General features: G+C 38.8%; 1 protein-coding gene across 10 annotated transcripts; it reads left to right on the forward strand.

Annotated features, from left to right (window-relative positions):
- Positions 1–981: 981 nt before the first annotated feature.
- On the forward strand, positions 982–27,314 carry dtna (dystrobrevin, alpha). Of its 10 annotated transcripts, XR_008602917.1 has the most exons (24): positions 2,381–2,603; positions 5,223–5,290; positions 7,475–7,555; positions 7,646–7,859; positions 8,219–8,304; positions 8,790–8,944; positions 9,049–9,154; positions 9,587–9,753; positions 9,969–10,093; positions 11,762–11,845; positions 12,071–12,139; positions 14,923–15,018; positions 16,486–16,567; positions 16,899–16,993; positions 18,434–18,547; positions 18,725–18,821; positions 21,798–21,821; positions 22,355–22,514; positions 22,602–22,691; positions 22,776–22,875; positions 23,979–24,096; positions 24,207–24,243; positions 24,875–24,921; positions 26,092–27,314. XR_008602917.1 is itself a non-coding variant. In XM_055014206.1 (23 exons), exons 2-22 carry the CDS (start codon positions 5,224–5,226, stop codon positions 24,222–24,224), a joined length of 2,148 nt encoding a protein of 715 aa, XP_054870181.1. In that variant the 5' UTR covers positions 982–1,193; position 5,223; the 3' UTR covers positions 24,225–24,243; positions 26,092–27,314. The 10 variants fall into 10 exon arrangements, 9 of the variants coding, with proteins under 9 accessions (XP_054870181.1, XP_054870182.1, XP_023139467.2 ...); XM_055014206.1 differs by lacking the exons at positions 2,381–2,603; positions 24,875–24,921 and adding an exon at positions 982–1,193; XM_055014207.1 differs by lacking the exons at positions 2,381–2,603; positions 24,875–24,921 and adding an exon at positions 1,289–1,308.
- The last annotated feature ends 428 nt before the right edge of the window (positions 27,315–27,742 follow it).

Consider the following 27,742-nt stretch of genomic DNA (forward strand, 5'->3'; position numbering starts at 1 on the left):
TTCATAGTTTTAAAGCTACTGCAATCAAATGTTAGTTTTGTAAAAAAAAATCATCATTTATTTATCAATCTGTATTCATGAAAGATTTTGAAATAAAAATAGTTTAATACAATTGCAATTATAATTCTTTTTGAAATTTATTTGCTAAAATGAGAATTGTTTATTTACATGACGTCATCTTCCTGAAGCAAAATTTTAAAAAAAACGAATTAAAACTTCTGCAATCAAATTGTAATTTTGTGAAAAATTTGCTTAATGTGTTGGAAATTGATCATTTATTTATCAATCTGTATTCGTGCAAGATTTTGAAATAAAAATAGCTTTAATGCAATTGCAATTAGAATTATTTTATTATTATTATTATTATTTACTAAAATGGGAATTGTTTATCTACATCATCTTCCTGAAGCAAAATTAAAACTAGGAAAAGAAAAGCTTTAATTGGCACATTGCTGCATGTGCATATAGCCTATATGGATACAGCTGTGACAATATTTGCATTGATTCATTTGCTGAGAAGAGGAGTAATATGGGATCTTTAAGTTGATTGTGGTTGATCAGTTTTAGAGTCTGATTCCTAGTTTTAAAACTACTGCAATGAAATGGTAATTTTGTGAAAAATCTGCCTAATGTGTTGGAAATTGCTAATGTATCTATCCATCTGTATTTCAGAAAGATTTTTGAAATGAGAATTGTTTTAATGCAATTATAATTCTTTTTTATTTACTAAAATGAGAATTGTTTATCCACATGACGTCATCTTCCTGAAGCCAAATTAAAACCTGGGAAAGAAAAAGCTTTAACCTGCACATTATCGCATGCGTCTGTAGCCTGTATGGATACATCTGTGACACTAATCGCACGCAAATCTGCTCCTTTCCCCCCATTTTTTCCCTCTTTTTTTGCATCAAACTTTAACACCGTGCGGCCACACTGACGCAAGTGAAGAGATTCCGCATTACGTCACCGCGGAGGCCACATACTGGAGGCAGACGCTGCCTTGTTCTGCTCAGCCAGTGCGCTGCCCGAAAATTTCCACAACACAAGCTTTGCAGGAGAGCGGCACAACAGCGGCCGCTTCGTGCAGTGATGCGGCGCCCGACACCAAAGAAACCCTGATCGCACCGCGGGACACGACGGATTCCTGGACGGAAAGCGGCGATGTTGCAAGGCATGCCTCGAAATAAATTCTGGTAAGTCTTGTGCAAGTGCGCTCGCTGCAGCTGCTGGAGGCTGGCAGGCAGTCAGAGGAGCGACCTTAACCTACTTTGTCACTCCGGGTGGAAGGGAGTTTGTCAAGTTTCGGCGGTAAAAGCGAGGATCCGTGGGGATAAAAGGGCAGAAAACGGGTTGTAAATGCATGAGGGATGTTTGTGTGCCTTTTGTCTCCGTCACAGGTGTCTCTAGGTGATGCATGAGCAGAACGGAAGGTGCCTGTTGCAGTTCGTGTCCAGTCAGTGCTTGCCTTTGGAGAGCATCTCTTTTTCTGCAGATGCATGACATCACATCCCATCACATAGTTGGACGCGCAAACATGCCTCATCTACTTCATCCAGAGTTACTACTGTTTTTCTGACTTCCCAGAATTCAGCTTGATTTCTATAACAGTGCCTTTAAACAAAATCACAGCACCCTTAAATCTGTGCGCTCTCATTTCACATCGGGGTCCCAAAGTTTTTCCCTTTTTGCAGCCGAAACCATGGTGATGATCAGCAGGCGACAGGGAGCGGAGGGCCCTTCCAGCAGACATCACTGGCTGGTACCAGGCAGGAAGAGGGAAACTATACCTGCTACAGCACTCAGGCAACAACAGCTGATTAGCCTTAAGTCAATGGCGCAGCTTTTTTATTCCTGTCAGGGGATGGGATTTGGATGCCAGTGTAGTTTACAGTCTCGTGATGTAAAAATAACTCAGGCCAATCAGTGGTAACAGCTGCGATGTACTGTCCCGAGCCAGCCAAACAGATTGGACTGTAACTCAAGTAAGTGCTTGTGTTTGGAAATGTTGCATGACAGTCTGGTCCAACTACAGGGAGGAGGACATAAATTCACAGCGCCGTCCTCTGTGTTCCACTGAGCTGCTACAGGAATAGAATCAAAATGTAAATAACAGACTAATAAGGCTTTTTTTTCTTAGTTTCTGCTCTGATATTTGTCCAGTGGAAGTCTGTGCAGCATTAAAAAGATGGTGTGAGTCATTCCTGTGAGACCCTTGGCAGTGCTTTGCCCCACCAGTCCCTCTGCGCTGTTAATGGTTCGACATGATTTGCTCTTTTAAGGGCAGTTATTTCCTTAAGACTGACAGTGTGACAGTGCCACAGAGAAAGAGTAATGTTTGCTGGGCAGATGCCAGGACTGAGGTTTGGGGTCTGCAACTAGAGAACCAGTAAAGCTGTAGAAGAATGTGGCGCCTTCTCATTTGTAGTTAAAGATAGAGGCAGCACACACCGTGTCCCGGCTTACAGTTTCTAATTTCAGATATCGCCACTTAGGCTTCGTCCACATGGGCAGGTTTTTGTTGTACTGTTTGAAAGGAGTTGTGGACAGTTGTTTCTAGAAAGAGGACTTTGTGATAAGGAGAAGAACATGGTGCTTTACGAAAGGTACGTTGAACATCTTGTTCCCATCAGCGTCATACAGTTTGTATCAGCTGGTTTTGTATCTGCTCTGGCAATAGATTGTATAATTCTCAGTTATTTCCGAGACTGTAAACAGACCGCAGAAGGTCACATAGCTGGCACTCATGATGTGTTTTTTTTCCTGATGTGGGAAAGAATATCAATGCTAGTCTATAAAATTTTGTCTACTTGCACACTTTTACATTCAATCGCTCTGTAAGTGATGAATGGGCCTGAATATCTATTACTTTCAAGATGACATTGGGCTACTGGCTGCCGGCAGTGACCTGACATTGCTCCGTATCTAAAACTGCTGTTTACTGTTGTGGCTGTGTTTATCATTGCCTTGTATTATTTGTGCTATTATACAGTTGTCACAGGTTACATGTCTGTATAATATAAACTCTAAAACTAATTTGACGTTTCATTTATTTCTGCTGCGTCTCTTAACTGCTATGCTGTGAAGTAATTTACTAAAATACTGCACTTCATACTGTAATAGCAGGTTAACTTATTAGCTTAATCTCTTCCCTCTTAAACTGGATTTCAAAGATTCCTGGTGCTCCATAATTGACTGCCTTGTACTGGCGAGAGTCAGAGGAAGGCAAGCAAAAGAGAGAGAGAAAAAAGGGCTGCTGTTTGTTTTTTAACACCAGGTGAATTCTAATTTCTGCACTGTGGGTCTCTGCAGCATAATATTTGGGTCTACCAATTACTGTCAGAGTAATTTGAAAATAGCATGCCTGAGTGATTGTCTTGCAGAAAAAGAGTTTTCGAGCCACTCGGCCAAGACGTGCCACTGTGCTCCCAACTATCAGCCCACAGAGCGTTATCTCATAAAAGATATTTACTAGTGAAAAAACTTTTCTCTACAAACTTTGCTTGTCTGCAGTGGGAGGTGTTTGTTGTATGTGTGTGTGAGGGAGTGTGTGTGTGTGTTTTTACGAACGGAGCGGCTGGGATCTTTGCTGCCATGGCAACAAACCACATGACTAGGTGTATTAGATTGCCTCGGACAGTGTGCAGTGAGGCATGGTGTGAGCATTCTCTCTGCTGCTCTCCCTTTCAAAGTCTTGTCCTTGTCTAACTTAAGTTTTTCTTAAACATTTTTGATGAGCGCTGCAGTGTGTTACATTCAAGTTGCAGAGAAATTCCTTTGAAATAGTTCAGTCAGATTGTGCGCACCAGGCCCGGATTAACCTCCAGTGAGGCCATTGGGCAAAATGAGCTGTGGGCCCCTTTTAGTCTCCTTTTTGGAGACGTCTACACTCCAGCAACTCCAGGAGATTCTACCCAAGATGTGTAGCACTGTGCTTATCTGCTCCACACTCTGTAAAGAGTTTGAAGCTTTTCATTGCCTTTTCAACCACAAAAACACAAGCTGATATCTAAAACCAAAGAGCATATCATTTTCTAACAACATTCGTTTTCTGGGTTACAGTTTATGTACAAGAAACATCCATAGTGTTGCATTTCTCCAGAGTCACAGCCGGTCCTGGATGCTGTCAGAGTTTAGGGTCATTGGTCTATAAAGCTCTGATCTTACAATTTTTGTCATCATATTTGCAATACAAGAAAAGCACTCAGAGAGCGCAGTACTCTGCCAAGGCCGCTCAGTCATTGTATCATTTCCAACAAATAAGTCCAGAAAAGTCTGCAGCTGTTGATTTGTAGTAGGATCGCGATCATGTGATCTTCAGCAGGCAGCTGATGTAGTGTTCACTTGTAGTCATAGTTACAGTGACGCCGTGTCGCAGTGATTCAGAAACCTTTAACAAATCCATGGATCCAGACTATAAGCCGCATCACTGCCAAAATCTAATGAGTTGATCTTTGTCTCATTTCTGACCTTCACTGAAAATTTCATCAAGATCCGTGTATTTGTTTTTGAGTAATGTTGCTCACAGACAGACAAACAGACAAACGTACACCGATCGCAGAGGCTCTGCCTCCTTGGCAGAGTAATTAGGATCTACACTGAAAAACAATACAGTTTGTTTACTAGTATGTGTCTTGCATCATGTGGGGTTTTGCTGCTGGTGATGTTAGCTCTGGACCTGCAGCTTTAACCTCAATTTCAGCACAATATAATGCATGTGGCCATCAAGTGCATCTCTAAAACCTTTGTGCAAGACTTTCTTTGTTTACAAATTGGCTGGAAAAGTCAGAAAAAGTCAGTCAGAGGCAGCACTTTCAGCCAACTCATGGAGCTAAGATTAGATGACTAGAAATACGAAGCTGCCTTTGTTTACTGCTGACTCATGATTTTTACTTTTATATCTGTAAATTACATATATGCTGAGCCACAGTAGAGTCTGTTAAATGCCAGTAGCAAGGTATTATTTACAGTGAAATGACACATTGTGCACACACTGAGTTGCATCGTGCCAAACTGACAGATTGCTACTACAGTGTGGTGAGTATTTGAAACACACAGTACTTTAACAAGTGCTTTGGGATACAGTTCAGCTTAGCGGTTAATTTATCCATAATAAAGCCGTATGAAGGGTGTATTCAGTGACTGGACAATGCCATAATTGAAAGCGTATGTGCTAAATGCTGATGCTCACAGGCTCTGACATGACTTTCTCTCCTCTTGATCAGAATGATTGAAGACTGCGGGCAGAGTGGTGACAACATGGCAGATAGAAGGCAACTGTTTGTCGAGATGAGTAAGTGCTCAGGGCCGCAGCTCTGGTGATCTATGCTGGACTGTTTTACTCACTGACCATAAAAACGGCACGTTCTTCTCTCTAAGTTTCTTGTAAAGCAAATATCACGAAGCCCAAGTGTCTCCACTGGTGTCAGCCAGATTGATTTTGAACACGCAGACCTGCAATATGACATCATGCTTGGTCGCCAGTCACACAGCGTGAAGGCACACATGCGCCTACAGCTCATTATTGTAAAATGCTTTTATGCCTCTTCTTCTTTTCACAATCACAGAATTTATTGCGGCTCATTTTTATTCTGTTGAAGTTGTTCCATCCATATATTAGCTAAACCTGCTCTTCATGTCAGAGGACTGCATAGGACTGAAAATCACCAAACACTAAACCTTTGCTAAACAACACTGTGCTGACAAGTCATTGTCCCAGGTCCATTATATGCACAAATTTGAAGAAAATTCCAGAAGATTTTTGGATTTACATTGTGTTTACTCTAGAAAAGTTGCAAAATTAAGTATACTTAATAAAGTGGTTACACATACACTGCCGTTCAAAAATTTGGGGTCACCCAGACAATTTCATGTTTTCCATGAAAACTCACACTTTTATTCATGTGCTAACATAATTGTACAATGGTTTTCTAATCATCAATTAGCCTTTCAGCACGATTAGCTAACACAATGTAGCATTAGAACACAGGAGTGATGGTTGCTGGAAATGTTCCTCTGTGCTCCTATGTAGATATTCCATTAAAAATCAGCCGTTTTCAGCTAGAATAGTCATTTACCACATTAATAATGACTAGACCTTAGGTGTCAAACATATAGCCCGCCAGAGGGTCCAAGCCGGCCCATGACTTTGTAAAGTGTAAAAATTAAAGAGAAGACACTGCAAATTATAATTATGTAAAACTGTAAATTTAAAATAATATCGAGACCATGACAAGTTTTTTGATCATAAAGTAAAATACTGCATTGCTCATTGTTCTTTTGTCATTTTGTGTCCCATTTATGTAATATTTTGTCTTGTTTTTGTTGTTTTTGGTCTTTTTTGTCTGACTTTTGTCTCATTTTTGTGGTTTTGTTTCTCGTTTTTGTCGTTTTGTGTTTCCTTTTTGTCTCGCTTGTGTTTTTTATTTTATTTTTGTAATTTTATATTTCGCTTTATTCATTGTTTTGAAAATTGTTTTTGTCGTTTGTCCATTTTTTTGTCGCTTTGTAACTTTTTTGTCTAATTTTTTTGTTTCTTTTTTGTTTTGTTTCGTGTCGTTTGTCTAATTTTTTGTCATTTTATATCTGATTTTGTAGTATTTTGTCTTGTTTTTGTTGTTCTTTCATTTTTATTTTTTGGCTTTTGTCATTTTGATCATAAAATAAAATACTGTATTATTCAATTCCGGATACCTGTGACTGAATGTATTGTGATCTGTAAGTTTTAATTTGTAAATGATAAACTGAGGCTAAATATTGTTGAAACTGAATTTATTTTTCTTAAGAAATTCCAGGATGTTCATGATGTTTTGTAAAAAGATGATTCCTTAAATGTGAACATTTTCAGAACATGCTTTTTTGCAGTAAAACAAAGGAAAATTTTTGAGTTATTTATAGGTTACTACACTGTGATTTAACTGGTCCGGCCCACTTGAGTTCAAATTGGACTGAATGAGGCCCCTGAACTAAAATGAGTTTGACACCCCTGGTCTAGACTGTATTTCTGCAAAATTTAATGTTACCCTCATTGAAAAAAAATGCTTTTCTTTCATAAATGCATTTCTAAGTGACCATAAACTTTTGAACGGTAGTGTACATTTGAAGTATTGCATGTAGTGACAAAAATGGCATCATTAATGTTAATGACAGCTACTCGGGGAAAAAAGCATTGTGAATGACACTTGCGTTGAATCAGCGACAAAATGAAAAAACTACTGGAGTAAAATAAAAATGATTAACAATAAGAAACAAAATAAGGTGAACACCATGCATATATTAAGTTGTTTTATAAAATCATGTTTATAATATTAGATATATTCCCTCTGCATTTATTCATGTGAGTACTTATTTCATATTGGTATATTTATTTATGTAATATTAAACGCTTTAGGCTCCATACACTCCAGTTAGACTTCCAGATTTCCTATCAACTGGTATTGTCACTTTCGAAGTTAATTAATGATTAAATCTTCCTCAGGGGCGCAAGATTTGGATTCCATACGGCTGTCGACGTACAGAACAGCCTGCAAACTCAGATTTGTGCAGAAGAAATGCAATTGTGAGTATGCTGCTGCGTACTTTTAATTACATCGTGTAGCTCGTAATCGTCCCACATCAGAATGTTCATGCATTGTTTGCCTGCTTTCAGTGCATTTGGTTGATATTTGGAATATCATCGAGGCTTTCCGAGAGAACGGCCTCAACACCATGGACCTCAACGCTGAGCTCTCAGTGGCTCGTCTGGAAGTGGTGCTGTCCACTGTCTTTTACCAGCTGAACAAGCGCATGCCCACCACCCACCAGATCAACGTGGAGCAGTCCATCAGCCTGCTGCTCAACTTCCTGCTGGCTGCCTACGACCCGTGAGTAACGCGTCACATGAGAATTGGCGGCTGGTTGTGTACTTTCAAGGTTTTGACGTGAGCTAATGTGGTGTGAAATGTCACCGTGAAGTGGACGTCCAAGTGGAGGGAAAATACCAAATATTTACCTTAATAATGTCACAACATGCGGGTGTGGAATGAATATTTTTGGTGAAGGTAAATGCCAAGTTAAACATTCTTTAAGACGAGCGTCATTCTTTTGCAAACTTGCCTTTAAAGGTAGAATCATTTGTGCCGCTTACAAAAAAAAGTTCATTCTACAAGGAACACTACATGTGTTTTTGCAGCTCTGTTTAAAAAGAATCTGTGAGTATAATGTTTCTTTTTGCCTCTTGTAGGGAGGGACATGGCAAGATATCTGTCTTTGTTGTGAAGTTGGCCCTGGCAACCATCTGTGGAGGGAAAATTCTGGATAAATTAAGATGTAAGAAACACAGCAAGTCTTTGTTAATTTTAATAGTGAAAAATGAAATTAGAATCACCTATTTTACCTGTAATAAATCAGCAAATTGCCTTTGCAAAGCTGCAATTTGTAATTTATTAAAAATGTCTTGCTTTGAGATTTCAAATTCAAATTTATTACAGTCTTTATTTTCTATATATCTGTCTGCTTCGTCATTGTTTATTAAACAAAGTAGCAGCACAGGCCTCTTCAAGGCCAAGAGAAGTCACTATTCATTATGTGAAGGTTAGGGTTTATTACATAATATGCAAGATCTGTTGGAACAGCAGCCTGTAAGCTGAGCTGGTGTACAGTTACAACTGATCTGAATAGCTGCTTCACTTTGATTTGTTTTCCCAAATAAGTGGGATAATTGTATTGTGTAATGCTGTAATTAGCCGACTGTGGTGGCAACTGACAATTAGTTTGATTAATTTGTATAATGTCTCCCATCGCATTGTTTCCAGATATTTTTTCACATATATCAGATTCCGCTGGAATAATGGTGTACTCACAGTTTGACCAGTTTCTGAGGGAGGTTCTCAAATTGCCCATGGCGGTTTTCGAGGGGCCTTCTTTCGGTTACACTGAACAAGCTGTAAGAACATGCTTTACACAGCAGGTGAGGCTTCGCCAACCGCGCTCTATGATACCAGTGAGCCTGAGATTGTTTTAGCATTGACGGTGTGTGTGAATCTCACTCTCCTCTGCATCGTACGTCAATAGAAAAAGGTCTCCCTCAACACATTCCTCGATACGTTGATGTCAGACCCGCCCCCTCAGTGTCTGGTGTGGTTACCGCTCATGCATCGGCTCGCCAACGTGGAGAACGGTAAGGACACCACACGGAATATTTAACGGCAAAGCTAGCAGGGCTGGGAGGATGTAAAGTTCAGCTTTGCATCATAATCTTCACAATCAGTCAAGCAAACACACACACCATGAAGACACCTCCAGTGAAGATGACCCATAGGGGCTGAGTGTGCATGTATGTGCGTATCAGTGATTCACTCATCATCACAAGCTACCTCCGTGTGAAAAAGCACTGAGACGTGTACATGTGCGGCGCTGTGTGTTTAAAATGTTGTCACACTCAATACCCCCCTCACATCTGCCCTTAAATTAATGGAAATTAATCCTCTACTCACTATAATGTGCAAAATATCTGGTTTTACAGTCACATCTGTTTGTGTGCATGTGTCTGTGCATGTGTGTGTGTGTGTGTGTGTGTGTGTGTGTCTGGCCCCTCCTCTCCTCCCTGCAGTCTTTCACCCGGTCGAGTGCTCCTACTGCCATACTGAGAGTATGATGGGCTTCCGCTACCGCTGCCAGCAATGTCATAATTACCAGCTCTGTCAGGACTGCTTCTGGAGGGGGCATGCCAGCGGTTCCCATAGCAACCAGCACCAAATGAAGGAGTATACGTCATGGGTAAGGGATGGAGAGGGGAGGAGGAGGAGGAGAGGGGTGGGCTAAAGGAGGTGTGTCTGCACTGGACCAGTCACTGTGGCTGTTTTTGTTCTGCTTCACTACAGCGTAAGGATGCTGAATGTACGATGCAGGTGACAGCGTTACCGTGTTGACGGCGCGTGTTGTGAATTCAGTGTGCTCACAATCTGCGCCTCTCTTGTGTATTTCCCCCCCAGAAATCCCCCGCTAAGAAGTTATCCCATGCCCTCAGTAAGTCACTGAGCTGTGCATCCAGCAGAGAGCCTCCTTACCCCATGTTTTCCGAATTGCCAGAGAAACCTCTCAACCTAGCTCATATTGTGTAAGTTCATCTACTGTCTTCCTTTCCCTTTGCAACAGAGGGATCGGTTAAGTGGGTGGGTTGTGTTATTTTCTGAAATGCTTGATTTCATCCCTCAGCTGATAATGATCCTGTAGCTGCCTCTATGTCTGAAGCGATTCCAGCCAATCTCTTGGGTCAACTGATCAATGAGGCTTAATTATAGCCTTGGGAGTGATTGTAATCTGCAACACTGCTGCTGCCTTCTTCCTTGTCTTGCAATGTTTTGTGTTGTCTTATGAATATTGCAAATTTTCGGCCCACTATATAAGCACTGGTGTTGTGTTAAAGACTAATGGGACATAAAGTCACTACTGGTGTGGGGAAATCCACTACTGGTTTTGTCTATGCATTTTCTTAAATTTTACGTGAATTTAGAGATGATTTTTTTTTTTATTAATAAGCCCAGTATTTTAAAAGACTTAAACCACCAAAAGTATAGAATAATGTAATCATCTCTCTGACAGAAGGTCAGATGGTAGTTTGATTCTAGATTTTAATACTAAGTGCTTAAATTAGAGTTAATATACATATAATGATGCATCTGTTATTTTTTATGACATATTAAATAAGCATCATGTGGGGAAACAATTCCATATATTTGGGTATAAAAGAATTTTGCTGTTAAAAATACTTTCTGTTGTACAAATTATGTATCATCAACATAATGTCAGACATGTCTTTTACATTTTATTTCTGCAATTTCTTGTTAGTTATTCATCTACCTACACTTAGAAATGTGTGGGTCACTTAGAAATGTCTTTATTTTTGAGTTAAAGCATTTTTTCAATGAAGATAGCATTAAAATAATCAGAAGTACAGTCTAGACATTGTTAATGTGGTAAATGACTATACTAGCTGGAAACAGCTGATTTTTAATGGAATATCTACATAGAGGTACAGAGGAACATTTCCAGCAACCATCACTCCTGTGTTCTAATGCTACATTGTGTTAGCTAATGGTGTTGAAAGGCTAACTGATGATTAGAAAACTCTTGTACAATAATGTTAGCACATGAATAAAAGTGTGAGTGTTCATGGAAAACATGGAATTGTCTGGATGACCCCAAACTTTTGAATGGTAGTGTATATGCCTCTACTGATATATGTACTATAAATTAATATCTGCTTGCCCATTTATCATTTAGGCATTTTACCTTATCAGTGAACATTTTAGTGATTTAACTGAATGTCTTGACCCTTGACATGTTGTTTAGCCTCGTCTTATACTGCTTGGCTGATTGTAACAAAGTATTTGTTCCTTTTCTTTGCTTTCCACAAAATAGAGACACGTGGTGAGTTTGCTTTAATTATTTAACAAATTTTTGTAACTGTAGATTTGAAGTCCTACACTTACAGTCACTATTTTTAACTTCTTTCTGAACACCTGCTGTGTTTGTCAATTCACTGATTCATTTCATTTATTCTTGCATGTTTTCATACATGATACATAACAAAACATGTCATACTTTTTGATACATGTTTTATCTGCCAGTGGAAAGTCAAAGAACATACAGTCGAAGGAAGTCCACAAGACTGAAAGAATGAAATGTAGTAGAAATATGCACAGGCATTTGCTGCCTTTATTAACAGAAAAAAACAGCTGCTCTGTCAGTTTAGATAAAATATAACTTTTTCTTTCCTGTCCAGGCCACCAAGACCAGTGAATATCACCAATGACTACTCACTCTCCCACTCCATGCCTACATCAGGGAACCCTTACTCCACCAAAAAGTGAGTACAGCAGTGCTAACAATGGCTGCCCTGGATTATACAACAGATCTTTTCAGTCTGCCATGTTCCCTGAAGGCCTTGTGCCCTGTGGACTCTGTGACCCACACTGTCTTTATTTTCTTGCCTTTGTTTTCCCCAAGTGTGCGTGCGGGTGCGTGCAAATATTTGTGTATCACCGTTTTTTTGTGCTTTTCTTGAGCTGAATGTAAATGGCTTGCCTTACAGCAAGAATAATGATGTTGAGCACAGAAAGCCCCTGACTGGGGCTGCTCCACATCTGTTGAAAGGGAGAGGGTAAGTGTCACAGGTGTGCATATGAGAACGCCTTTCTAGTGCAAATGCATGTGTGAACTAATATAGATAATAATCATGTCATAAACTAGAGCTGCTTATCGTCTTGAGGAAACTATTAACAAACCGGTTTTCCTATAGAGGGGTTTACATTTTTATCCTCATGGGGCTTTTTCAAAGATGCGAGATGACGCATGCATCATGAAGATCATTGGCCATTAGTTTGGAGTGTCTATTACGATGTTTTCATACACACGGAAATGGGAAACACCAACTGCCAGATTCTAATAGGAGCTGCATTAAATGTTACCATCAGTCTTCTCTGTGTTGGAGTTCCAGCAGTTAAATTATATAAATTCCCAGCTTTGTGGTTTATGATGTATGTACATATTTAGATGAAGTGGGATTAACTTGCTTTTTCCGTTGCTGTTACTGTTAAAGATAAAACTATTGATTTTTTTGACTGAGAAGCATCTGAGCTCTTCTGCACCTGCACTCAAGAGAGGAATGCATTTCTTTAGGGAACACTATTCCCTTTCATAACTCGGGCGTATAGAAAACATACTGATGTGATGAGTGAGTGGCGTTCCTTAGGTTATTCTTGATAAACATGTCAGACTATTTGACATTGCAGTTGCTGTTTGTACAGGCTGAGAAGCTTCCAGGAGATGTGTCCTTTGAAAACTAACAGGGTAGCTTTTGCAAACACTGAAGAGAATATCTGATTATCATTCCTAAACTCAGGACTGAAGATTTGACTTTTAGAAACGTGGGCAGTTAAAGGGCCACTCCAGTAGATTTAGTGTTACACCTCAATCACATCCATCCATCAATGCAGCAGAAGCTGAGATATCCTGACCTTCAGTCCACAACAAGGATAAAAACCCTGCATTTACACTTCATTTAAGGTATCTCACTAACTCCTCTTTGTGGAAAACTTACATATTTTTCAAACTCATATCCAAGGTTAAACACAGGTTCTCTGTGAAAGCTACAGTGATCAGTGTTTTTATATTACCAATGAACTACATATATTGCTTTATTGGCCCCCATAGAGGGTTTTAACATCTTTGAGTCCATTTTAAAAAACTTCCCACAGCCAGCCAGCCAGATAAATGTCATTAAAAAAGTGCCAATAAGCCAGCTATATGCTGCTCAGCACCAAATTGCAATGAAGCTACGTACATGTAGAAAATGCTCTATGCATTAATGCTGCTTCAAAAGCTTGTAGATTGTTCCTAGTTTGGTAGCTGAATTGTTATAGTGCATGCCGCGTAACCATGGATATATGATGGAGATCTCTCTTCAATGAATATTGCTCACATGGCATATGAGACCACAAAGGTTTTAATCTGCATGGTTTGCGCATTACTTTTTTCCCTGCTTGTCTTTCCCATACTTTCCCCATTTGACCCATAGATTTTATATTTCTTCTATGCTTTAGGAAAATTTCACCAACATAAAAACTCCACAGAAAATTACCTTTTTACATTTTGGGAGGCCATCCTATCAGTACTTTTTGGGTTGCAAGAGTCCCAAAGGATGTGAGTTTAACTAGCTGACTAGTACTGTCTTTAAATAGTAAATTTGCATGTGAAATTGATGGAGTGACAATTAAATTTTTGATTGAAAATGAATTTTGACAAGATAGCAAGAATATTTTTTGAGAATATTCATCACGGGCCAAAACTGCATACTGGCTTCACAAGGTTGTTATGAATGTGCAGAACAGTTGGGATTAACTGTTAGCAATGCAAACACAAATGCAATGAAAAACCTTTCTTTATATAGTTTTAAAGCTGGTAGTTTGACGGCAGCACAGTGATTTGCATTGTTGACTCACAACAATAAGCAGTGGTTCTTTGAAAACATAAGCTGACATGTTTGCCACCAATGCCAGTCTTGGTAGCTGAACTTTACTTGAAAGTTAGCACTACTGACACACTGTGGTGGCCACTGAACATGTTTGCCAGCGGTGTCAAACTTCTCCTTTTTGCAGTAATGTTGCTTGAACTTTGTCACTAATGGCCAACACTGGCAAATTTGTGACAACACTGTTTGGCAAACTCAAGTCTTTGCTGGAATTGATCCACAAATTTGGTGCTAATTTGCTGCAAACATTTTGCTTTTGCAGAAACTTTCTGTATTTAAAGCATACCAGCTCGTTATTCGCACATACAGTAGCCATTAGAAGTATGGAGTTCTTGTTGACTGTACTGGCACAAAGAGCATAGTATTGAAAATATTTGCTAACAGGGCTGTCAAGACTCATTTTTTTTCTGTATTGAATGCACTGACTCTCCTCAACTTATGTTGTGGTTCTCCATAATGATAGTCAGCATGGTTGCTATGTTATAGGGGTTTGTGATGCAGGTGGAAGCTTCTATAAATGTAGGAGCTACATCAAAAGGGACTGTGCATGCTTGGCATATCTGGAGGGCAGATTGTTTAACCAATAAATAATGTTCCTTCAGTCATTTTAATAATAGAGCACTGAGTGATTGATGGTTGTAGAATGTAAACATTATGTAGCTGATGTATATATGTTTTGTTTTTTTTTTTTTTGCTAGGCATGTCCTCAATCGCGCTCCTAGCCTTAATCAGTGGTGTCTCTCCCAAGCATAATATGGCCTTGTTTCTCTCTAGTCACCCATGAATGGCTGCTTTTCAGCCATTCTCCCCCTCTTCTCCTTTGTTACGTCCCCTCCTCTTCTCCCTCACTCTCCTTCCCGTCTGTTGTCACCTGTGTAACATTCTATGTTTTGTGAAACCATCCACTGTTCCAGGTTGAACTACAACCTCGATGTTGCTGATAGACTTGCCGACGAACATGTTCTCATTGGCCTCTATGTGAATATGCTCCAAAACAACCCCAAAACATGGTTAGTTGGTGTGCTGCTGCTGTGTTTGCCGGACATCGGTGGAAACTGTGTGCTCTGCTGAACCGCCGCCTCGTGGCCTTTTTTCCCCCTAACCTAGTCTAACTGTGAATGTGTCGCAGTCCTACCGCTGCACGCTGTCAGACAGTTGTACAGACGATTATCCTCGACCTTTGACACTTTTCTCAGTGCATTGTTGTTATTCAGCAGCAATTAGTGTTTCTGACTGATTTGTGTCCAAAATGGGAATTAGAGTTTGTTTCTGCCAAGTGGACAGTGTAGGCTAGATTAGATTTAATTCTGAGGGGAAAGATTTTTATTATTTTTTTTCTGAGTCCTCGAAAGACCTTAGAACTGCACATACACTATCATTCAACAGTTTGGGGTCACCCAGACAATTTCATGTTTCCCATGAAAACTCACACTTTGATTCAACATGATTGCACAAGGGTTTTCTAATCATCAATTAGCCTTTCAACACCATTAGCTAACACAATGTATCATTAGAACACAGGAGTGATGGTTGCTGGAAATGTTCCTCTGTACCTCTATGTAGAAATTCCATTAAAAATCTGCCGTTTCCAGCTAGAATAGTCATTTACCACATTAACAATGTCTAGAATGTATTTCTGATTAATTTAATTTTATCTTCACTGACAAGACTGCTTTTCTTTCAAAAATAAGGACATTTCTAGGTGACCCCAAACTTTTGAACGTAAGGGTATGGTTCTATAATATTGAACTGAACTTTTTTTTTTTTAATTATGCAATCTATGTGCATTGTTTTGACAGATTTTTTTTAAATAAAGGAGACAAATAATTGTCTTATAGCTTTAAATACTTTGGGAGGCTTAGTTGATTTAGTTAAATGGTACAAAATACTTCAATTACTTCCTTACATAGTATTCTCTTACATGAGTTTGGTGCTGTAAGTCAGACAGATGTGCAACCTGTGTTTCTTTTTATTTATCACTAGAAATATGACGTATTCTCTCCACTTTAAAACATTATTACTTTAGCTTTTTAGCTTTGTGGACTAAAGTACGATGGTGTGAGTGTGTGTGTGTATATTTTTAATGGTGGTCGAATGCCACCTATAGTATTGTATTAAATTAGCAGCCACCTCATATCTCCCTGTGTGAATGCATTTACTGTATGTGAGCGTACAAGTGCAGAACCATATTTTCTACTGCTTTGGTGATCAGATTGGCTTTTAAATACAAAGCGACTGATGGCTTCACCTCCACTTTTACACAATAACCCAACATCATTTATGCTTTCTGTGGTTTTTCTATGAATAGATTAGCATGATTACACAGGCTCTGTCAAATAACTACTCTGACTCTTGAAAAAATAAAACTTCCTTTGCTTTTTTTGCATAGATTTCTTGTGCATATTTGGTATCTGCATAGCTGTGCATTATTAATTGTGTCATGTTGTGACTCCCATCTCGATTTTCCTCTTGATCAGTTTGCTGGAGAGCAGTAACCATCAAGATGAAGAGCACAGCCTCATCGCCCGCTATGCTGCTAGACTGGCTGCTGATGCTGCGGTGAGATATATATATATGTATAAGACATTTATTGCACACAACATCATGACATCTTTCATAATGGTCCAGTGCCAAAAATCTGTCCTTGATGAGAAAGGGATTTAACGTATGCTGCTACTCCACTTCATGAGGTTTCAGTCCTTTTTACTGCCAAGGTGGTGATCATTTCTAACCAGACTTGTGTGTCTGTTCACGCTCTGACCGGAACTTGATGGATGGCTGGTGACTTAACTGCTTTGTTCCCTCTTGAGATACGAGATAAACCGGTGGATGACATCATCTGGAGATATAGTCGGTTCACGTGATGTCTCCTGCTTGGTTTCACCAACAGGCTCAGCAGGAGAGGGTCCCCACAGACCTCCCCTGCTCTCTGGATGCCAACAAACAGCAGAGACAGCTCATTGCTGAGCTCGAGAGCAAAAACAGGTTAGGGATGACTGCTTTGGTGCTACTGTTCGGTTCTGTTCCGTTGATTCTTCGCTTCTTTTATCAACTTTATAACAAGAAATTCACCTTTAGAATGAAGGGATTTTTAGTCTGAACAAAAAACAAACCTCAAAGATTAGATCAGATTCAAGTTTTTTGTGTTTGCACTTTGAGTACAAGTACCAAGACAATGAAATGTAGAAGAAGCAGTAAATGTGTTTTTTATGTGCTATTAGTATGTACTGTATTCTACAGTATAAACAGAATGAACAGTATGAAAAGAATGGTACAACCCCACCAAGTACAGTATATTAAGAGAATAAGCTGTAGATAACAATATAAAGTTAAATAAATATAAATATAAAGGTTGGGATTAAAAAAGAAGCAGTATGAACAGTGTGAATTATATGCAGCATATACATAGTTAACATTATTATTGTGATTATTAGCAAGTTGGGATTTATTCTACTAAAATGCACAATTATCATGCAAATATCTGACTATATTTATGCATAGTGGCAAATCCAAGGTGCTTCAAAATTGCATTAAAAACAAAACATGGAAAAAGATGAAATCAGTTTCAAAGTTATGAATGAATGTCAAATGTAAATGTCAAAATGAGGACAATAAATACTAAGTAGTGAAAACAGGCGAAAGTTGAATTGAAAGTAACTGAGCTAGTAAAGCAGCTATAATCAGTGTTTTTATATGAACAATGGATCCAACTCCCTGGACCCCTTTGAAGGTTTTGACAGGCATATTTTGACATGTCACAGTAGGAAAAGCTGACCACTCATTTCAGCTAATTCATTTTCAGAGTCTTGCAATGGTGAATTCTGGCTCATTGTCATGGCTTCCTGGGATGCTTGAATAGAACGGATCAGTGTAATTTAGTAACTAATGTGCTCTTTCTGCAGTGACAACTCAAAAAGCCTCGACATGTCATCTTTCAGCTCACTGTGTGGCTTTTTTGGTCTGAAACATTTCTGTTTTGGTCTGCGCTCACCACTTACAAAGCGCCATTTGTGGCTGGAGCAGACATGCTGGTTTAGCAAAAAAATATTTAAAAATTATAACTGGCTACCTGTTCAGCACCAGAATACAAAGCAAGTAGCTGGTGAACATAATGGAGAATTTAGAACTTCTAAAGACTGGGAAGAGAGCAAATAGTTGAAAGAAAGCCACACAATGTAGTGCTGTTCTGTATCTGCTGGACACTGTAAATAACTGAGGTGGTAACAGCTTGTTTCTGCTGCCCCCAAGTGTCCAAAGAAGTCAGTTGCTGTAGGTTTAAGCTGAACTTTAAACACTGTCAAATTCGTCTGGGAAGAGCAGAAAATGAAGATCCTTAGTGTTTTAGGTTGATAGATGTTCATGTGCAAAAAACATAGCAGGAATACAGTTTAATGGAATATGCATATGCCTCACACCTCATTATAGAGAAATCCTGCAGGAAATCCAGCGGCTGCGCCTTCAGCATGAAGAAGCATCCCAGCCGCCTCCTGACAGAGGTCAGCAGAACCCCACCCTGCTCGCTGAGCTCCGACTTCTCAGGTAACTTTGCCACCTTTTGACTCACCTCATACAACAGAGTTATGGTAGACAGTTTTGCTTAGACTGCTAAAGAAATGCGTGGTACGGTCTTAAGATGCCCGTGATGGTTTTTTGTTTCTCTTTTTTTTTCTATTGACGTGACTGTCTGGTTTTATCACATCTTGTTTCTTTTGTTAGGCAACGCAAAGATGAGCTTGAACAAAGAATGTCTGCTCTGCAGGAGAGTCGCAGGGAACTCATGGTGCAGCTGGAGCAACTAATGATGCTTCTCAAGGTACTACAGATGTGCCTTTCATCTCTTTATGTGCGCTGCAGTCAAATACGGAGCATAGTTTAGATTTCTTCATGATCACTGGAGGAACACACTTTTATGTTTCCTGTGGGGAGCAATAATGTTTTAATTTTGTTTCAGTTTTGCTTCTTGGAAAGAATCAGTTGTGCTGCAGTGTGAATGCTTTCATGGACATGTGCACTATAGCTTGTATTTTTTTTAAATTTATTATGAAGCAGGTGGTGAGCAATATGGTCAGATAATGAATGTTCCTTGTATTACAATTTCCTCCAGCTGTGGCTGATCACTCCCACTGAATTAAAGCAAACACTGCACTTTGTAGTGTTGGAACGTGATAAATTACACACCACCCCCATTAGAGGGCGTACAACTTTAAAAGTTATGTTCTGTCAAAGGCCCAATGTGTCATTTTTTCAATCTCTGCTGATACCAAATCCTAAACCCATACCAGTTTCCAAGGTACTGCAGTTGCACAGCCACCACTTAAAGTACATTAAATTTATTATAATACATCCGATATATATGCTCAACAACTGAAAAGCTCTTCAGCGCATTAAATAATACATTTTTGCATCCAATCTGGTCCTTAATGGCATTTTTGTTTTAAAAATTTAAATAATTTATCACAATTCCACTTGCTGCACTCAGTAAAGCATTGTTTTGATTTTTAAACAAATAAACAAGTAAATATGCTAAACAAGAAAAGAACTCTGAGAGCGCAGCACTCCACCAAGGCTGCTCAGTTGTTGTATCATTTCTGATGGATAGGTCCCAATAAGTCCACAGTGGTCGATTTGTAGTAGGATCGTAATCATGTGATCATCAGCAGGCAGCTGATGAAGTATTCGCTTGTTGTCATAGTTACAGTGACACTGTGCTGCTAACTCAACGATACAGAAATTTTTAACAAATCCGTGGATCCAGACTATAAGCCGCATCGCTGCCAAAATCCTGTCATTTCTGACCTTCCCTGAAAAGTTCATTCAAATCCGTTCGTCCATTTTTGAGTAATGTTGCGCACAGACAGATTAAGAGAAGGACAAACGTACGTCGATCATCACATAACTCCACTGCATTCTTTGGCGGAGTAATTAGTTAATTTAGTGCTGCATTATAATTATAAAACACTAAAAAAAAATAATAAATTAGTAACATGATCACAATTCCACCTTGAAGTGGTGGAATAGAATAATTTAAACATTCACACGAAACAACAATTTCACTGAGTGCTGCATTCTAGTAAATCTAGTATGCAAAAAATGTACAACAAAAATTTCAGTTCCACTTCAATAGCAGTCATGTCTGATTACAGACCTTAGTAGGTGGTCACAAACCTTGTTTAAAGTTTGGGTGCTGCATAAAATGCGTCATTTTAACTTGAACTGCGTGCAAACCATACTTTGCAAACAAACAAATTATGGCCTTTTTGGCTTTCCATACAAAAGCTTCAAAAGCCTGGGCTGCTCATCCAGCACACTGAATTCAGTCATCCTCTCCACAATACTTTTGCCCCTTTCACCATATCAAGGCACTTTTTCTTTCCTTCTAAACGTAACTTGAGCAAACTCACTGTGGTCCATCCAGTGTTTACCTTTTAGGTGCTGCATAAAACTGGTAGAGTAAAACAGCTCAGTTACTCCCGCTGTGCAAAATGCTCACATTGCAGATATTACAAGCGGCTACCGGATTGCTTTCATTTTCCAATTTAAAATATTTCCACAGTGCAGACATTTTAACTGCGTCTTGGAACAAATTGTGCCCTCAGGACGTAAACAGAGGATCAGACTTAGGTTCATGCTCAATAAAGCGGATACCAATCAGTTAGAAAATGTCTCGATCTGTCCAGATACTGATCATTAAAATCAGACCTGTCTGTGCAGTCCTATGTGATTCACATATTTAACTGAAAGGTGTGACAGACAAGAAATCAGCAGCTTGTGTGTCTCAAAAAAAGATGTCGGCAATCGTTACTGCTGTAGTACTGCATGCAGGTGACTAATTCAAGGAAAAACCAGTGTAAAATATCTTAGTAAGGGTTTTGCCACCACATGCTGCCAGAACAGCTTCAATGCTCTGTGGCACTGATTCTCCAAATCTTTTGACCTCTACGCTGTTCTTCCAAACTATATTCCCTTACTTGGGGTTTTGATAATCTTGGTAGAGAGCGCTATCTGACTTGTCAGTGCAAAATCTCCTGTAGATGTTCAACTGTATTGAGATCTGGTGACTGCAAAGGTTCAAGCATTAGATTCATGTCATTCATACTCGTTAAACCAATCAGTAGCCCCTTGTGTCCTATCGATGGGAGCATTGCCATCGGGGAGCAGGTCACTCCCATCAGGATAAAAATGTTTCATCATAGGATAAAGGGCATCTTTCAGAACGACTTTGTATTGATTTGCAGTGACGCAGCATGACAGAGGGACTGAATCACCTCACTGTAGAGGTCAAGGGTTCAGATTTTTCTTTTAATTTGTCAAAAAGCAGTAATATTGTGCAGTTTTAGTGATGTTCCAGAAGCAAAGATGTTATAGTTTGTTCTATCCTCCCTGACAAACAGGTCTGTTATTGCAGGTTATATGTGCCACTTATGCACTGTGTTATCTTCAGGTATTTCATACTAGACAGGAATCCAAACAGACATTTTAGGATTTAGGATATTGAGCTCAGCATTACGCTCCATCATACCTTACAAGAGCACATGGCTACCCCCCTCTAGGAAGGATAACCTTTGATGTGAGAAGATCTTCTGCAGTCAACAGGACAGGAGTCCCTCAAAGCCGACATAAACTGCTTACTATAGTGGCTTAAGTAGGGAGGATATCAATCTAATTAGTCTGAAAGGATCGATGCTAATCCATTAAACTTGCATGAGGAGGCCACATGCTTGCCTCGTCTTTGCGGAAATACCGAAAGATGTGGTTGTTGTTTCACAAGCTATTAAATATTGTTTTTCAGCTGGAGGAGGAACGGAAACAAGCTGTAAGTGTGAAAACAGAGAGACAAAAATAAAAGACTTGGATGCATGTTTGGAATAATTACCTCACTGTTGTCGGGTGAACCTTGTGTCTAGAGTGCTTTTTTTAAAGACCAAAAGAGGTTTAATTCTTCAGTTTGGCGATACTTGGCATTCACCAGACAAGAAACAGCTTGTGGTTTGGTCTGTGGGAATAATTGGAATAGCTCTTAGGGAGTGAGTTCTATTTGAATAGCATGTTGAGCATTTGTGAAATACTGACAAAATAATAAATGCAGCTTTATTGCTTTGCATAGCGTACATTTCTAGCATATATGTCACAGTTTTTTACTCACAAAGCTGTTGTGAAATTAGGCTTTCGGTGGATTCAACTGAATTGTTGTTCAAAGGAAGCTTCTTTGCTGTGATTTAACGCCTGAGAATAACAAAGAGTGAAACGTTTGTTTTTTGCCTTTTTGTCAATATAGCATGATTTTCTCTCCACATGATGTAAACACAGTGGCACAGTTAACTCTAAACCTGTCTGTATGTGGTTCAGACTCAGGGTCCCGGCTCTCCACGCTCTTCTCCCAGCCACACCATCAGCCGGCCGATCCCCACACCGATCCACTCGGACTCAGCCGGCACCACCCCGACTCACACACCTCAGGACTCACTCATGGGCGTGGGAGGGGATGTTCAGGAGGCCTTCGCTCAGGGTAGCACAGTGGCACATATCATACTTTTAGCTAGTTAAAAGCTGTATATGATCACATGATGAACTTTAATGTTCTTCTTTTTCAAAGGTCCCAGGAGAAATTTGAGGAACGACTTACTTATTGCTGCTGACTCCATCACCAACACCATGTCATCACTGGTTAAGGAGCTCAATTCAGGTAATAATGAATAAAGGAAAGCTTGTGCTTTGCTCTTTAAATTAATATGCACGAGCTGCTCTAAAATAACTCTGTTTTCCACAGAGGGTGGAAGTGAGACTGAGAGCACTGTGGACTCAGAATTTGGACGTTGTGACCTTTTGGCCTCAACCTCTTCAGATCCTTTCTTTACTTATAAACCAAGGTACTGATCCAATATGTGAAGTGACAGACAACATACTGAAATCTTATACTCAAGTAAAAGTACCAATACATTATTTTTAAAAAAAGCCATAGCAAGTCTTTTTTATATCAAACGTAAGTAAACGTGCATAAATATTATCAGCTACAAATACATACGTAAGTAAAGGAGATACAAGATGGTCCATTTGACTGATTTCGCTTCATATATTTGGAGTTTTAACTTTGCTTTGCCTCAAATACTTATTTAAATGAGACCATTTAAAAAAATGTTTATATTAAAATTACTCAATTCATTAATAGCATGACACAGCTGTTTTGTAAGGGGTCACAAATAAAAAGGAGAGCCCACTAGTTTAATCTAGACCATTTAATTGTATTTGTATTACAATAAACATAACTATACCTGCCTCATAAATGTGGGTGAGCAAAATGTACAACCTTCACCTCTGAAATGTAGTGAAGTACATTAAGTAGCATAACATAAAATAATCAGTACGTAGTACATTAGCCAATACATAGTATATAACCTCCTGAGAACCGAGGGGAAAAAGTATCTTTCAGTCTAACTTTTTGTGATTTCCTGCCTTTTTGAAGCTAAAATAACAACTCACAATTTAGAATTTTAGAAAAATATTTTATTTTACAGACAAAAAACAATTTTACCATAAAAAACCAAAACGGCAACACTTTGAAATCAAAATAGGCCGACAAGAAAACGAGAATGTCATTCCATTTTCTAATGCAACTTTAACAAACTATATTAAATAACAATAGTGTAAAAAATTACGAGGTAGAATGAAGCATAGTAATAAACAACCATTTATTTACTACATTAATTAATTTACAACCAACGTGTTTATTACCCCACAAAGAAATGTGTTTTGGGACAGGAATTCGAATGTAAACAAAGAACTAGCCAGCTAGTTAGCTATTAGCTAACCCCATTAAATCGTTCTCATGTCAATAACAGCTGACATTCATAAGGGGGCTATTATTATTTCTTGTGTAATTTGGAAATAATAATAGTTGATCAGCTTTTAGTTGCCGTCTTCAGTCACAGCCCCCTCTTCTGTCTTGTTTTCAACTGCTTGGTGTTTACGTCAGGCCTGCTAGCACTGCAGATGAGGAGAGCTTTGAGAACGATCTGGAGCAGCAACTGGAGGATGAGCTCAAGCTGGAGGAGCTGATGAAGCACAGGCAGGAAACGGACAAAACTTGCATGGTGAGTGGAATTTTTTTTGAAGATGAATGGAAAGAGAAGGTGGCATATTGTGTGTTCAGGTGTTATTATCAGTGCTTGTTCTCACCTGCTGTATGCGTTGTGGTTTGCAGGTGACGCTGCAGCAGTGACTGTCAGTCCAGGTGACCGGTAAGTTAACTGTAACTTTGCATGACCTTTTTGAATTGCAAATCATTTAACAGGAGAGTTTATCATTTTATCATTTACCCAAATGTTCGGAAACATCTGCAGGAATGTTGGCCTTTTGCATTTACTCTTCCTTCAATCATGTTTACATGCATTTTGATATCATGGTTGTGAGTCATTTCCTAGTTTTGATTACTTCCATGTGAAACGATTCCCTCTGTATCCAGGTCTTTCTACAGATTTGGCACAAACGTTCGCTTTGAGATTCAAGAATGAACTGAGTAGACTTTGGTGGTCAAATATTACTGTGACCTTACAAAACATGTTGTTAGCCTTAAATTAAACATTTATATGCTAATAATGATAAAATCTGAAGATAAAATTAAGAAGTGATGACTATTCGTTTAAAAAATGTCAAATTCACAGTGACAGAATGTTTTGCAAAGACACTTTTCTTACTTTATGCAACATTATAACTCATGATCAGAAAGAGAGAGAGAGACTGCATTTCACATGTGGTCAGGAAATTCATTGATGATGTTAATCTTTTGTGCCCACTTCCTTCAGTCATTACTGTTAATTATTAGACAAGTCTGGACAGACATGGATGTAAACTGCAACTTCACATTTTCAGTTATTGCAACATTTCAACAATTACTGGATGGATTGCAGTGAAATTTGGTAATTTCTTTCTATTTATGCTAATTTGCAAATATGATAATGCGCTTAAACTTAATTAAATTAAGATGGTGAATATTGTAGAAAATATTCCTATTTACCCCCACATAATTGCACTGTCACTGTGAGCCTGTCTACTTGCTTTTATTAGCTAACATTACCTAAATGCACTCTGTCTATGTCTGGCCTTGCAGAGCTGACTGTCAGTTTTCTGTCTTCTTCTCTCTTCGACCTCAATCTGTGCAGTAATTAATCTAATTTAGAACAAAATCGTTGATGCTAGATTTCTCTACATGTCAGCCTCTAAGTCATTTCTATACCTACAAAGTGACCTCAGCAGCTGATAATAAACCCGGTGCAACAGGCCAGATTAACCCCCCGGGCAACGTATACCTGTTGACACATTAAGATTAAGCATGTTAAACTCTTAATTGTTAAGGTATTTATTTATTTATTTTATTTATTTTTTTTACAGAGGTATGCTCAGCAAGCAAATCAACCAATTAATTAATTACAGTTTAAAAAGTTCAAATCCAAGGAAAAACTGAATTGAAAACCATGAAAAATTTAAGCAAAACATTATGAAAGAACCTCCACATTGGCTGGAGTTGCTTTCAGTAGTTTCTGTAAAACAGATTTCAATATAATATCTCTTTGTATTGTCTTTGATTTCTGTTTAAACTAAGACTGACTTGATCTGTGTGTAACAGGCCAGATTAAACCCCCGGCCAAAGTATACTTTAGCTTATCCCAATTTATACCCTGGGGGCTGAAATAGCTGAGCCCAGAAATATACCCTTCCAGGCTAAAATACATCTCATGTAATCTGAGATTACAGCAATCAAATGAATTTTATCTTATCTGGGCCTAGGATCATTCTGCATGGAGTTTGCATGTTGTCCCTGTGCATGCAGCTTCCTCCCACAGTCCAAAAACATGCTGAGGTTAATTGGTGACTCTAAATTGTCCGTAGGTGTGAATGTGATGTGTAGCCCTGTTATAGACTGGCGACCTGTCCAGGGTGTCCCCTGCCTTCACCCTAAGTCAGCTGGGATAGCTGGAGTCTATCCCAGCTGGAGTCTATGTTAGCACACTCATTGAATCTTTCTTTGTTGTATATACTGAGCACTGCCATCACCATGCTGATTCTAATAGGGTCTTCATTCGTCATAGGTGAGCAATATGAAAAGCAACAATAGTAGAAGACACTGGACGAGACAAAACTGGGCCGACAGTACTGAGCACTGAAGACATGGAGAACTTAAGTTCCGCTTAATCCAACCATAGAATACATTTATGAAGATCTATTTTTTAACCAAGCACATATTTAAGGTAATACTGTGAGCTGATGTAAAGAGATTAATTACTGAGCTGTCTATTAAACCACCGGTGCCATAAAAATACATGATTTTGGGGAATTATTTCTTAATTTTTATTCTTTTTATATGAGTTGTCTATCAGATGTACAACTATTCTGTTAGTACAAACCTGATTCTTTCAATTTCTCATGTTTTTAAATACAATGAACCCATTTTCAATGTTTGCTGTCATTTAATTTCATGATTTGTGATGATACACCTGAGATTATGTTTGGAACTGAAGTTATAAATGTCAAAATTTGAAATCTTTTGTAAATGTATGACTCTGGCCGGGTTACTATGAACAGATTTTACCACTTTTCCAATGATTTGTTCTGTTGCTGTTGAGTTGCTTTTGTACTGTTTTTTTCTTTTCTTTGGAGGAGGACGATCGGATGCATTTGTTTTATTTCATACATTAGTAATAATAACGCACACTGCCTTAGCTGATTGGATGACCTCTCATTGGAGTTCATTCAACCTGTGAATGCAGCATGTAGCTTACAAGAAAACACACCTGCAGCAATGCTGGATGTCTTCTCTGGATGGATTTAAACTGATGCTAGGAGCAGGTTTGGTCTGCAAATATGTACACTGTCTAGATATAAATGGTCAATTAAATATAAGATATGAGGTTCTAATGTTTGAAGGTGTTTTAAATACAGTAAAAAAGAAGTGACAGAGACATCCATAGTGCTTAAATTCAAAGGTTTACACTGGCAAGGGCATTGAACAAATTGTGTTTACTATCAATGGTTTGTGAATTAAGGTTTGATCATAGATCATTTGCCGTCGTTTCATTTGTTAGCGCCAATGCTCTCACACAAATCTCTGTGTGACTTGCACACCAATACACACACACACTCCTGATGTATTTTCCGAGTGCACAAAATTTTACCCAGTCACTTTGGGAAAAAGTGGCAAGCCAATCTAAAATCATAAATGTGTGAAATATATCTAGTTTGATTTTTGAGCAAGTTCATAGCAGTGATTTTGCATGGTGGTGATGCATAATAAAGTGTTGACACAATATCACAATTTTCGCCTATGAACTCCTTTCTCTTTCCTTTTCCATTCCAGAACGGCACACTTCAATTGGCATGGTTTGGCAGTGCACATTTATTATCTGTCATAAATGCACTGTTGACTGCCCTCAACCTATTGTCTATAATTCATCACAGAGACCCACCATCTGAGGTAACATAAAAGCAGCCATCCGGCACTGAATCTCACAGTCATGTGCATATTAGGGAGGAGATTTTTGGCTCTGGGCTTTGACAGTATTAAAAGCATATGAATTAGCTGATTTTAGGCTTTCTGATTATTATTACCACAACTTTTTAAAGGCGTGAACACAGGCCATTTCTTTCAACATTTAAACACATTATTTATTCAGACACCCACAGCATCCAACACTACTCCCTGAAAAATAACCACAACAAGGCTGCATGATGTTTTTCCTGTAG

The sequence above is a fragment of the Amphiprion ocellaris genome, chromosome 10 (assembly GCF_022539595.1).
Source record: "Amphiprion ocellaris isolate individual 3 ecotype Okinawa chromosome 10, ASM2253959v1, whole genome shotgun sequence".
Taxonomy (NCBI): domain Eukaryota; kingdom Metazoa; phylum Chordata; class Actinopteri; family Pomacentridae; genus Amphiprion; species Amphiprion ocellaris.

Coding starts and splice junctions, on each gene's coding strand:
- dtna (XM_023283688.3), top strand. Junction 5,291..7,474: donor GCAACTGTTTGTCGAGATGA/GTAAGTGCTCAG, acceptor AATCTTCCTCAG/GGGCGCAAGATTTGGATTCC. Junction 9,155..9,586: donor GCTCGCCAACGTGGAGAACG/GTAAGGACACCA, acceptor TCCTCCCTGCAG/TCTTTCACCCGGTCGAGTGC.